General features: G+C 40.7%; 1 protein-coding gene across 1 annotated transcript; it reads right to left on the minus strand.

The window, feature by feature from the left end:
* Window positions 1–669: 669 nt before the first annotated feature.
* Window positions 670–13,200, minus strand: LOC107558173 (mitoguardin-1-like). The gene is given in 15 exon segments (XM_016241794.1): window positions 670–1,393; window positions 2,605–2,721; window positions 2,837–2,890; window positions 2,984–3,118; window positions 3,221–3,278; window positions 3,280–3,317; window positions 3,395–3,481; window positions 4,771–4,843; window positions 5,221–5,339; window positions 7,614–7,714; window positions 8,808–8,928; window positions 9,791–9,997; window positions 12,705–12,861; window positions 12,959–13,013; window positions 13,122–13,200. Coding segments are annotated over 13 exon segments (1,428 nt in total). The 5' UTR covers window positions 12,804–12,861; window positions 12,959–13,013; window positions 13,122–13,200; the 3' UTR covers window positions 670–1,174.
* Window positions 13,201–14,441: the final 1,241 nt, after the last annotated feature.

Consider the following 14,441-nt stretch of genomic DNA (forward strand, 5'->3'; position numbering starts at 1 on the left):
TTTTTTTTTCGGTACTGTTGCATAAAATATTAAATGCCATTATCATCAATAAAATTGTAATCATTAAAATTGGTTTTGAGGTTTTTATTCAGTTATTTCAGTGTTATTGAGGTCTGCATTCCCGAAAAAAATCGCGGTAGCGGTCGGTAACTGGTGTAATTTAAATGGGAGCCTAATAAATCCCGTTCCCGACGTCCATTTAGAACAGCATATCTGCGCTTATTGACCACCGGTACAGCTTGCGTGTGGATGCTTTGTCCTTGAAGGACGTTCAACTCTGTTTTGTTTATATTTTGCTTGGCCTATAATTTTAATTGAAAGATGTCGTATTTATTTGTCACTTTTCCTACTGTTAACAGAAAAATGCCAAACGAATTTATTTTGACAAGACGAACAAAAATGGCTAATAGGCTATTTTAGTACAACCTACATTTGTATTTTTATTTCCTCCGAGACTTTTTCCCTATTGTGTGGTCAATGTTAATTAAACATTGTATCCTGACAAGACTAATAAAAATAAGAAATACAATTTTTGTACAACATTTTCTGACACTTTTTTTTTTTTCGTACTGTTGCATAAAATATTAAATTGTGTCTTAAGTCAATAAATTCAAGACTCTTGACAAGACGAATAAAATAACATACAATTTTGTCAGCCTATCTCTCTTTCAGTAGCGGAAATTTAAATGTGAGATTCTGGAAACAAGATCTAAATTTAGTGGGAACTGTCGGGTCGGGAAGAAAATTGTCTAAACTGAATTCATGGCTAGTGTTGAACATTAATTGCCATAAATGTTCAGAGGCTTAAGTGACCTACATAAAGACATTCGGTTTAAAAATCTCTTCATAACTTTTTTTTTAACTATTAAAATACTTAAAACGGAGTTAAAGCTTTCAAGTCTCAAAACATCAAGGACCCAAAAATTCTGATCATTCATTGTGCACATCCCTCAAAAGTATCAAATTAAAGCTACTTGAATACCACATGGAAGGCATATAAAATAAACATCTCTGTCCATTCTTACCCACTTCATTTTAAACACTAGACAAACTTTACAATACATTGACATAGCACTAATAATGACTTTAAAGACAAGAGTCGTGATGCACAGTGGACTCAGCAGCTGTAGGTAACATCCATGAAAATGTGGAGGGTGTGACAGACAGATGTAGATCACTGAACCTGTGCTTCCAGCAAAGCACTGGGTACCAGGTGCAAAGTTGTGCCACTACAGCCGTTTAGGTGACGGATCATGTCAGTGCCCAGATAGGAAAGAAGCAGTTCAGAGCGTCGGTGAAGCAAGTGCAGGATGTCCTCAGCCAGAGTGTCCAGAGTACAGTAACGTACTTTATCCAGATCGAAAATGTCCTTCATGAAGAACAGCACCTGTTCCTGTGGACAAGACACAATTTTATTCCTGAATGACGTACAACAAATCTGACATTGGATATTCTGGCCTACTCAGGGTTCCTCAAATCCAGCCATGGAGGGCCCTGCAGAATTTAATCTCTACTCACAGCTAATCAAGGTCTTCAGAGTTACTAGAAAATTATAGGTAGGTAAGTTTAATCAGGGTTTGGGGTATACTTTGCAAGACAGTGGAACTCCAGGGTAAGCCCTTCAAAGGGAATAGAGCATAGGGACAAGACCTTCAAAATGGAATGCAGCAGAATGAAGCTTTTCAGGGTTACTAGCAACTTCTAGTCAGGTAGGTTGGAGCAGGAAGTTGGCCCTCCTAGAGCGGACACCCTACTTTTATCTAAAGACTCACAGGACACTCCCTCCCGACCAGGGGTGCCCAAACATCTGTCTGGAGGGCTAACATCCTACAGAGTTTAGCATCAGCCAGCTCCAACACACTTGCCTGGAAGTGTCTATTGAGTCTGAAGACCTTGATTAGTTGGTTTAGGGGTGGTTAATTAGGGTTGGAGCTAACCTCTGCAGGACAGTGGCACTCCACAGGTTTGGATACCCCTGCTCTGGACCAAGGGTATCCAATCCTATAGAGTTTAGCTTTAACCCTAATTAGACACAACAGAAGCAGCTACTCTGGGTTTTCAGGATTACCGGAAACTTCCTGGCAGGTGTGTTGGATTGGCTTGGAGGAAACTCTACAGGAAAGTGGCCATCCAGAATCAGGATTGCACTCCCTGGACAAACCATGGTCTTGTTCAGTTGCACAAAAGTTCATGGACAAGCACTAGCCCTTGTGGGATCTTTAGCCCAACACCAACCACATTTAATTTAGTCATTTAAGAGCAATTAAATCTGAAAATGATGTTACTACGATAAGGCTGGTGAGCAACAATAGGTCACTCAATCAAACCTATGAGGACCTTTTTCCATTATTTGCCTGATCAGCCATTATCCAGTATTAAACTCACAAAATTTTCATAATTGCATGTTTTTCTTCCAACAAACGCTTGGATAGTTCAAAGATTTAATGCCAGTACACTTGGCAAATCCATGCAACACTTTGGCACACATTAACAAATTTCTTCCTCTTCAGTAATCATAGCACATTTGCATGTGATAGTCAGTTTATGTATGCATGCCATCTGAGGCTGACATGAAGATACAGAGATCATCAAATTACCGCTTACCTTGAAGCAGCAGCAGAAATCATGCAGGGAACTTTTAGGGCCTAGAAACCCCCAGGCCAAGACAGGACTTGTGTGTTCACACACTGCATAGAAATGCGCAATGAAGCCATCTTGACCCTGCACACACAAAATGAAATATCAAAAAATATTTATATCTTTCAAGTCTGGCTGTCTGGAGAGATTAAACTACTCTACTCTACAACAATCAAAACGTTTACATTTTCAACAATACCTTCATATGTTGCCTCTTCTGTTTCAGAACAGACCAACAACTTGATGCAACAGCCTATGATGGGAAAATACAGCTTTATTAAATATCAGTGTGTAACCGGAATGCAATTTTGTTGAGGTCAGATCAAATGCTATATTCTGTACGCACTGTCTCTTTGAAAGAGTTGTTGAGCCAACGATTGTGGACCACATTTTGAATAGAGATAGGTGGATTCTCAAGATCCTCAAATGAGTCCATAAGGATGAAGTCGAGAACAATGTCATAGAAGTTCAGATGTTTAACCTGAAGAGAAAAGGCACAAACTTTAAACAACAAGACCGAAAACTTGAAGACCGTTTAATATCCAGGACAAGTCTTGTATCTGTATAACAAGAGATGTCTCACCCCTCTTGCAGAAAGCTCCATTTCAGTGTTCTCCCAATGGTCCGTTTGCTCCAGAAAACATCATTTCTTCAAACACTTCTTCAAATCTCTTTGGGCTCTGAAAACCACACAATAGGTCAGTTGGGTTGGGGACACTTTATGTAAGACCACATGGAGGAGAGAAAGAACACTCACCTTCCTTGCTTTGACAATAATTGAAGACAATATCTTCTTTCCTGTGTCAGCCAGAAATGCTCTAGTGGCTCTTTCACATAAGATGACCTGAATTAAAATACAATGTAGAGTTAAAAGTTTTCCCAAACAGGCCCCATTCCAAATGACACACTTCATGTACATTTGCGGTCTTGCAGGCTTAACAATGGACACCACATACGCATGTCCAACATTATAAGATCAGGCCCTTTCATTCGGAACATGCTACACAACTTCTAGTTCAAGCTCTTGTTCTGTCCAGGCTGGACTATTGCAACACTCTCTTGGCAGGTCTTCCAGTCAGTTCCATCAAACCTCTACAACTAATCCAGTATGCGGCTGCAAAATTAGTCTTTAGCACCTCTGTTCATCAGTTTGCACTGGATACCAATAGCCAGCCGCTCGCATAAAATTCAAGGCATTGATGTTTGCCTACAAAACAACCACTGGCTCTGCACCACTTTACCAAAATTCACTACTTCTGACTTGTATGCCCTCCAGAATCTTGCGTTCTGCAATTGAACAGTGCATTATAGTGCCATCCCAAAGAGGCACAAATCACTTTTACATTCACTGTTCCCTGCTGTTGGAATGACCTGCCCAACTCGATCTGAGCTTCAAGAAATGACTAAAGACACATCTCTTCCATCTACACCTGCACTCTCTCTTCTATTTCTTTATCTACTTGTTTTCTTTTTATTTATTAAAAAACTTGTCCCTCTAACACTTCCGTTCTCTATCTTTTTCTATTCTACTTGTTTTCTTTTTATTTATTATAAAAAAGAATAACTTGACCCTCTAATACCAGCTCTCTCTATTCTGTCTACTACTTTTTAGCACTTACATAATGTTGCTCTTTTGTTGATTTGATTGCTTCTATTGTCCTCATTTGTAAGTTGCTTTGAATAAAAGCATCTGCTAAATGCTTAAATGCACAGCAGACTTCAACTCGACAGTTAAAGCATCATTACAAAAGTGGACTTGGAGGAAGACCAGTGTCACCAAGTCTGTGGTTTTCCTGCAGAATTGGGCTACTTTTATACTGTTGCCGCGGGTTGTTTTTTTCATCTGCGGATTGAAGCGAACTCCCACCCCCTCGGAATGCGATTTTGACCGAGGTGGAATCCCCTTGAAGTAGGTTTTTGAGTACCAATTGGACTGGTTTTGTTATGCAGACCTTGCAACCCTGAGGAGGACTGTGAGGGCTTATGGTGCCATTTGGAACGGGACTACAGACAACAACTTAATCTGTCCAATGCAACACCATTAACACGGACTGTCAATTTAACATGATGAATTAAACAAATGCAATACCACCCGCCAACCCCCAATCAGGACATAAGAAAGAAATCCTTTACCGGACACGCCTGCCGTATACAGTGCAGCTTTGCCAGGAAGTCAGTGTCTCCAAGACATTCAAGCATTTCAGTTCTGTTTAAAAAACAAACAAAAAAAAAGACCAGTGAACAACACAGCCTACATAAAACATATCAACTTAAAATAGAACTCAGCTCTGTGTAGTATTTTCAGAAATATGTGCAAACAAACCCAGATCTATAAAACAGATCTGTTCATACTCTTAAATCAGTTTGGATGAGCCACATTCAAATATCTAATATGAACATGATTAAACTTTGTTAAAAGCATCTAGTCAACAATATTATAGTCTGATGAACTATATGAATTGAACAACTGACTACTGTGATTTGCATTAATACATTATTAATTACACAACTATATGGAGCACTTGATTCTGATTGGCCAATCAGGTATTCTGTGGTCCCCAATACCTGACATACTCGACTCACCTTAGCACTCGGCAGGAGATCTTTCCTTCCTCAGCCATCTGCAGGGCATCCTCATAGAAGGGGTGATGATACAGTGACTCTACTGCATGGGAACTCATCATCTCTCTGTGCTCGGATAACTGAAACAATTAGCGAAATTTAAGAATTTTTTTCCCCCATAATTTTGTTTTACATTTTGTGTATTTCTTATACATTCTGTTTCTTTATAGGTTTGTGCCTATTTGTGTCCACAGTAGTGATGGGTCGTTCTTGAACGATTCGTTCATTTGAGTCGTCTCGGGGAGTAATTCGTTCAGTCGCGCATGCGCAACATCCTATAGGTTCTGTACTGGAATTAGACTAGTAGTTCACCTGTTTCGAGTCTTCAGGTTTATCGAGTCGTTCGTTCATCATGTGACAGACCCATAAGCTTAACCTATGCAGTCTTCATCTCTCGAGTATTCGGGTTTGAGTCGTTCGTTCATCAAGTGACAGCCCCATAAGCTTAACCAATGCAGTCTTCATCTCTCGAGTCTTCGGGTTTTTCGAGTCGTTCGTTCATCACGTGACAGCCCCATAAGCTTAACCGATGCAGTCTTCATCTCTTGAGTATTCGGGTTTTTCGAGTTGTTCGTTCATCACGTGACAGCCCCATAAGCTTAACCGATGCAGTCTTCATCTCTCGAGTCTTTGGGTTTTTCGAGTTGTTCGTTCATCACGTGACAGACCCATAAGCTAAACTATGCAGTCTTCATCTCTCGAGTATTCGGGTTTGAGTCGTTCGTTAATCACGTGACAGACCCATAAGCTAAACTATGCAGTCTTCATCTCTCGAGTATTCGGGTTTGAGTCGTTCGTTAATCACGTGACAGACCCATAAGCTAAACTATGCAGTCTTCATCTCTCGAGTATTCGGGTTTGAGTCGTTCGTTAATCACGTGACAGACCCATAAGCTAAACTATGCAGTCTTCATCTCTCGAGTATTCGGGTTTGAGTCGTTCGTTAATCACGTGACAGACCCATAAGCTAAACTATGCAGTCTTCATCTCTCGAGTATTCGGGTTTGAGTCGTTCGTTAATCACGTGACAGACCCATAAGCTTAAAGGTGCGTTCACGCCATATCAGAATTCCCGTAATTACGAGATTCCAACTTGTAAAAAGCGTTCACGTCCTCGTAGAACTCGTAATTACAACTTGTGAACTAGGAGTTTTCTGAGAGCTACGACTTGTACCTCGTGACCGCTGTACCACCTGACCATCGCAGGCTCTGTTTAGGCGTTGACAGTGTTGCCATAGAAAATTCCAGAGCATAATTCCAGAGTAGAATGTTGTAATCTCGAAATTACGATATGGCGTGAACGCAGCATAACCTATGCAGTCTGAGCCGGAAAGAGACTTAATAATAATAACCAACTCTTTATTACTTTTGTTACAACATTCAGTGTTATGGAAAAGCACCATCATGACAGAAATTCACACATTTATAAACTGTAATTAGTAAAAAGATACAATTTGAGACCAGAAACACATCACGTAACTGTAAGAGTAAATAATAATAATAACTATGCACCCGTTTGTAAGGAAGCTTGTAAATTAACTAATTTCTCTATCCAATGCTGTCACGTCACGTGACAAAAGAATGAACGAACGATTCGAAAGACTCGAGAGATGAACTAATCAATTCTCTTTCCGGCTCAGACTGCATAGGTTAAAGCTTATGGAACCGTCACGTAATGAACGAAAGACTCAAATCTGAAGACTCGAGAGCTAATCATAGACTGAAGACCCAGGTAAGCAATGAACTAATCTTTTCTGTTTCTTATAGCATTATAGTCTTGTATTGTTTGTAGTGTGATCAACGTTTGCGTAAGTAGTAGACGTGTTAGGGAAGTAACACGTAACATTTTAATTATATTTTGCTAAAATGAACGGAATGACTCGAAAAGAGATTCGTTCATTTTGCTGAACGAGACTCAAAGGTCCGAGTCGGTAAAATGATCCGAACTTCCCATCACTAGTCCACAGATAACAGTGTCTCACAAAGTGATTAAATAATGAAATGTGGGACAGATTTAAATTACATAGGATTATTACCCTTAAAGCACTCTCGCAGTACCATGGAAAATTCTGTTAACATAAAATTAAAATTAAATCAAGGATTACTTGAAAGCTGTATTTAGCATGATACATGAAGAAAACCACGATACATGTCCAATACCATGGTACATTTTATTATTGTAGACTACACATGATGGGAGGCAAATGTGATCTGAAGCCTGCGCTGACAACAGTGAGTGCCAAATAACCCAAAAGAAAACATATTCAACATTGAATCCTGTAACAAACAAAGGTCTGTGAGATGTGACTGATGTACAGCATGTTACACAGGTTGCACAAAGCCTTCCCTCTCACCTCTGCAGCAGAGACGAAGGAATCTGTTGAGGCGATGCTGATTGAATCTCTCAGACAGGTGTCCTCCAAGTCCTCCCGCACGGAAAGATCCATGTGCTTGTCTGCACAAATGAGGGAAGATTAGACTGAAGTGCCCTTATCTCACATGGGTGAGCGAACTGGTCTAATTCCAAAACAGCAGACTGCATAAACCGATTCAGGACAAATGTGTTTATGGGGTTTGCATGTGGAAGGGTGTGAATCGAGTGCCATGTGCACTTGGGAGTGGGTAAGAGATAGACCCGTAAACAGTTGTAAGGAAAGAACGTTGGACCATGACCAGCTTCTTTATTTAGATACAGAAAATGAGCTGAGCCTCAGTATTGCGCAGCTGCATGAAACAACGTGCAAAGTTGCACATCTACTGTGTGTGTCCGGTTCTTTGTTCGATTTAGAACTTAAAAGGCATAGTTCACTCAAAAACAAACATTTTGTAATCATTTATTCACCCTAACGTTGTTTCAAACCAAGACTGGGAATGCAGTATGTTTTTATTCAGTGCATTTACAGTTTTTGTTTCCTTACACAAGCAGGCTTCTAATGTTCTTGCGGTCTCCAGTGGTCTGTTGTTCATTTTCATGTTTATTTTTTGACTGGGAAAAAAATGGACCGGGCCAGTGTTGCCAAAAATTCAAGTTTGTACATAGCAAATGCAGTTAGAAAAATGTGGCTGTGCACGTAGTATGCTGACAATGAAATTTGCTTCATGCACACTGATGGCTAGATATAGATGGCTAATTTAGTGCCACAATCAGTTGCTGTTGTATGTGCTATTTGTTATAAGAAATCTTTGGGACACTTCAGTCTCTTATCTGTATTTCTTTTTTTTTTCTGTGCAATTCATAATTCATTCTTGGCAAGTATAAAACCTGCCTACAAACTTTAAACAGACATAGTTTATTAGTAGATTATTATTATTATTTTTACATATGAACCCAGTAGAAATTATGGTTTAAATAATAAAAAATACACATCAATTGAACAACAAAAGTTGCACCGTTTATGCAATGCATCAACCTGTATTTTGTAAGTAGATTTTTAGAGTACAGTTACAGTTCACAGAGCCAAGCCCAGTGATAACTATTACATAAGACCATTCATTCACTTCCACTCGCTCTATTGATGTAACACAATTGTCTTTAGTTTAACGCTCACCGCTAGTAGGATGTGTTGAAGGGTCTGTCATTCCCAGCGCTCCCTCAAACTCCTCCTGAAGTTGATAGGCTCTCTGTAGCAGGGACTCCAGCTTTCGAATGAAATCTACACTGATGATGTCCTAATAAAGAATAAAGAACTCTTTATTTTAAGAGCGTGGAGACTCATCTTAGAAAACATGGCTAAGTAAAGTGGGCCCACACATTAACATTCTGTTTAAATTTAACAGTATTATTAAAATATTAGTGTTTCTAAAGATATAAAAATATAGGTGAGCATTAGTGGCAAATGCACCCTAAATGTAAAACTAAGGAAAATGAGCATGAACAATTAAATATCCAATATCGACCAATACCAATAAATAAAAAAATGAGGTATGAGGGCAAAAAATATGCCCCGTATGGGTTTTTGCCTTCTATTTATACTAGTTGAGATTTTTTTTCCTTGAGAAAATTTGGCATGTACGTTACTGTACCTGATATATATCCAAAATAATCTATATTGAATCGGTAATCGAATCGAAAGCTTGTGAATGAGAATCGAATCGTGAAATTTGTGTCAAAACCCAGCCCTATTATTTATGCAATGTTGAATTAAAATATTTCTTTCTAAAGCTACTTTTTGTAATGTCCATTCAATGCTTTTCTCATCTAACACACAAAAAAAAAATTAAATGATCTTTTGGGGGGCAATTTCTCAGCCAAAGCGACAGTGTGATTTATTTGCGATTAATTTAATTAATTGGCACATCATATAATTAATTGGATTAAACATTTAAATCGCTTGACAGCCTAGTTATTATATTATATTCATTTATTATCGTAACCATAAACACATTGGTTTGAAGGGCAAATAGTTTTTATTTCTGGATGAATTAAAGTATAATTTTTTTTTTAAATAATGTTACTGACCCCAAACGTTTGAATACTGTAGTAGTACACTCTATACATTTTCTCATAAAATTATTTCAACTGTAATAATACTCCTTGTTGATTAAAGGTGAGTTGCGATGTGTTTTTACCTTTTTTCAGTGGGACAGTGTTGAGGAACTCGAACGTTTCCTGCTCTACAGGTGAACTGGCTTTTTTCTTGCCCTTCCTCCTCCTGAAGCGCCGGGCGAGGTAGATAAGGGAGACCACGCCGAAGGCAGTTGCGACAAAGAGCTTCTTGGTGCCTGTGCTCAGACTCACCTGCTCAGTGAGGGAATGGAGAGACATAGGGCAACGTTTAACTTTGGATCAAGCGCTCAGCTCAAGGCCCAGAGATCAGAGTGAGAACTGCAGATAGGGAGAGGGTGAGACAGTCAAGACAGGGTGACAGCAGGGATTACATGACTGGAATTGACAGCCTGGCATTTAGCTGGGCGTACGGTGATTGGCTTGAGCGATCTGATCTACTGAGCAAGTTTAAGCTAATCGCAGGCACAACATTTATGAGAAGACACATAATACTATCCACTAGTGTCTGTGTGAATGACCTAGACATTGTTAAAGAGCAACACTTTCCTCAAGTCATGTCCTCCATTAAAAAAACCCAAGAGGAACTCTCAAAATGACACCATGTAACACACGTAACACTGCCTATTATTAGCAAACAACGTCGTCTTATTTATCCTAGCTGCTACATGAAGCACAGCTACCCATGCCACAGCTTTTCCTACTTTGGCACTTCAGGAAATATGTCACCGAATAATGAAACTGTGAGTGAGATTAGAAAGCCATGGCAGAGGACGGGAGAAGACTTTCAGCAAATTATTCAAACTGAAATGTGGGTCTTTTCGACACACAATCCAACATATTGCTTTAGAAGACTTCATATATAGCATCTGACTGGAATATAGCAGCAGTACTACTTACATGTTTTTTTTTTTTGTCTTTTTTAGAGCTTGACCATTTCTGGTTGGTGTCTTCCTTTGATATACAGGTACAGAAGCTTTTGTGTTTCACAGTAGAAAGCCATACCAAAAAGCAATGGAAAACAATCTCTTTAAAGGAATCAGTTTTAAAGGGGTCATATGATGCTTTTTTAAAGATCATTATTTTGTGTATTTGGTGTAACAGAATATGTTGACATGCTTTAATGTTCAAAAACCACATTGTTTTTCAAATACTGTACATTATTGTAGGTCCTCTATGCCCCGCCTCTCACAAACGCTTCGTTTTCTACAAAGTCCCTCCTTCCGACAAGCGCAGTCTGCTCTGATTGGCCAGCTGACCCAGTGCATTGTGATTGGCCGAACACCGCAAGCACTCATCAGAAATGTAACGCACCTTACCATAATCGCGAGCTTCATCTTTCAAAATAAATGTAAAGACAGAGCCCGAAAGGGGAACAGAGTCGCGTGACAGACACAGTGATGAAGCTGGGGTCTCTCCTCTTGGTTCGCTACAGGAGGCATTTATTCACCCCCTGGAGCCGTGTGAAGCACGTTTTATTATGAATGCGCGTGCTTTATTTGACGACTTGTGGACTGTACCACTGCAACACCCGCTGACTGCAATGATAGAGCTTGGAATAGCCAGGACAATTTTTAATATAACTCCGACTGGATTCATCTGAAAGAAGAAAGTCACATACACCTAAGATGCCTCGAGGGTGAGTAAAACACAGGCTAACTAACACTTTAAGGCGGTCGCACATCGGACAAGAAGCGCTGCGCTTCGTCTAGAACAATTCGTACAACACGACGTAGCTGGGCGCCGTGGACAGACGCCGAACGGCACTGCCGGTGTGAGTACACTCATAGAAAACAATGTGTTTGAATTTTAAAGACAAAGAGTTCTCGTCCGGTGTGCGACCCCCTTTACTTTCAAATGCCACCAAACAACCATGACATACAGGAAAAGGGATAATAGACAAAATGTGGTAAATTCATGCACAGACACAGGGAACAACCCAGGATGTATATAAACAGCTTTGCCTAATATAAAATATAACCTATATAAAAGTGGTAACACTTTGAAATAACTGTGTGGCACCATAATAAATGTGGCACCACCAATCAGAACTTCAAAAATAATGTTTTCAAACAGGTTTCTCGAACACTACCCCTGTCTGGACAAACAGGTATGTCTGCCACAAAATCGCTCCAACAGTTGAGCCAATGTTAATGTGTCAAGCTGGTTAACATGCTTAAACAATGCACTTAGTGTTGATAGTACCAAGCACCAGTGTTTACACTTTTTGGGAAATCTACCTACAAATGGCTTACCTACAATTTACAGTACCTGCACATCATGTTTAAAACATGAACAAACTTTATAATCTATATCATTAATGCACCACAAAAGTCCACAAAATCCTATGCATGTATATATATATATATATATATGTGTGTGTGTGTGTGTGTGTGTGTACGTACAGTAATGGGTAGATTACTTACAAACTGTAATCTGTTGTAATCTGATATAAAAATAAATAAATACTATATATTTCAAATATTTCATTCATTCTAATGTTCTTTTTAGCAGCATCATATGACCCCTTTAAGTCAAAGTTTCCCAAACTGGGGTTTGTGAGTTTAATGAAAAGTTAATAATGAATTAAATCATAAAAATGTTACATTACATAAAATATTTTGTTCAATTACAACAATCAAAATAAAACACTTAATACAAAATATGAAATATTATACCTGTGTACCTGCACATCGTGTGACCATAATGTATAATAATGTGTAATCATGTAATCAATTTAAAAAAAAATGTAGGCCTAACTGTAGTCTGATTATGAGTACTTTAAAATGTAATATAATGTAATTATAAGTACATACATTTTGGAACCTGATTACATAATCCAGTTACTTCCCAGCACTGTTTATATGTTTTATATATATGACTTTGTGATAAGCCTGGAATCATTAAGCTTAGAAAACATCCCTGCTGCTGGTCAGTTTACCTGTGGAAGGGAGTAATAGACTGACAGTGGCAAGTCCATAAAGCGCAAAGCGGCCAGCTTCATGGACACCTGTGTGTTTCTTAACAGGTCCTCGGTCATGATGCCATAGTCCCTCTGGACCTCAACTACAGCCCATTCTCCACTTCACCAATTCAACCTAAAAGAAACACACATTTACATTTGTTATATCTAGACGTTGAATTAAGCATCATAACATGCACATCCATCTATCAGTAGAGGAATGACCAGCTGACCTGTTAAACCGCAACTGAAGTCTGACAGACACATGGTGACACGATGCTTTAAACTCTGTATTAAACAAATTAATAAAACGTATCATCATAAATACTAACAGTAATGGCACTGACTGTGGGTTATAAACTGAGGGCTAAATAATGAACGTACTGTAATGCTTACATTTACGATTTATCTCGGAGACCCACCAACATCATTCATTGCGATAACTGCGCCTGTGTGAGAGTGTGATCATAATCTGGAACTCACTTCCGGTGCCACTGACTGGGATTTCAAAATAAAAGTTAATGATACTGGATTACATTTGTGGGGAGACTCGGCTAGTTCATCCAAAAAGGAGAATTCTCTCATCTTTTACTTACTTGTTGTTTCAAACTAGTATATATTCCTTGATATATTAAAAAAGGGGTATATTATGGTTTAAGGAACTGAAATTGGACTTGTCACCGTCAAAGGATGCTAGAAATGACTAGATGTTTTTAAAGGGGTCATATGATGCTGCTAAAAATAACATTATTTTGTGTATTTGGTGTAATGAAATGTGTTTATGCGGTTTAAGGTTAAAAAAACATTATTTTCCACATACTGTACATTATTGTTTCTCCTCTATGCCCCGCCTTTCTGAAACGCGTCGATTTTTACAAAGCTCATCGGGCTGAAAAGCCAGGTGTGCTGTGATTGGCACACGGCGGCCTAGAGTGAGCAGAGGCCGGGGGCTAGAGTGAGCAGAGGCCGGGGCCTAGAGTGAGCAGAGGCCGGGGCCTAGAGTGAGCAGAGGCCGGGGGCTAGAGTGAGCAGAGGCCGGGGCCTAGAGTGAGCAGAGGCCGGGGACTAGAGTGAGTGGCGGCGGCCTAGAGTGAGCAGAGGCGGGGGCCTAGAGTGAGCAGAGGCCGGGGCTAGAGTGAGCAGAGGTGGGGGCCTAGAGTGAGCAGAGGCCGGGGACTAGAGTGAGCAGAGGCCGGGGCCTAGAGTGAGCAGAGGCCGGGGACTAGAGTGCGCAGAGGCCGGGGCCTAGAGTGAGCAGAGGCCGGGGGCTAGAGTGAGCAGAGGCCGGGGCCTAGAGTGAGCAGAGGCCGGGGGCTAGAGTGAGCAGAGGCCGGGGCCTAGAGTGAGCAGAGGCCGGGGGCTAGAGTGAGCAGAGGCCGGGGCCTAGAGTGAGCAGAGGCCGGGGGCTAGAGTGAGCAGAGGCCGGGGCCTAGAGTGAGCAGAGGCCGGGGGCTAGAGTGAGCAGAGAGGTGCGGTGGGCGCCGCGAGTCAGAGCGGGCCGGGGGCTAGAGTGAGCAGAGGCCGGGGCCTAGAGTGAGCAGAGGCCGGGGTCTAGAGTGAGCAGAGGCCGGGGACTAGAGTGAGCGGCGGCGGCCTAGAGTGAGCAGAGGCGGGGGCCTAGAGTGAGCAGAGGCCGGGGGCTAGAGTGAGCAGAGGCCGGGGCCTAGAGTGAGCAGAGGCCGGGGCCTAGAGGGAGCAGAGGCCGGGGGCTGGAGG

Source organism: Sinocyclocheilus grahami, unplaced genomic scaffold (assembly GCF_001515645.1).
Source record: "Sinocyclocheilus grahami isolate Dianchi unplaced genomic scaffold, SAMN03320097.WGS_v1.1 scaffold634.1, whole genome shotgun sequence".
NCBI lineage: Eukaryota > Metazoa > Chordata > Actinopteri > Cypriniformes > Cyprinidae > Sinocyclocheilus > Sinocyclocheilus grahami.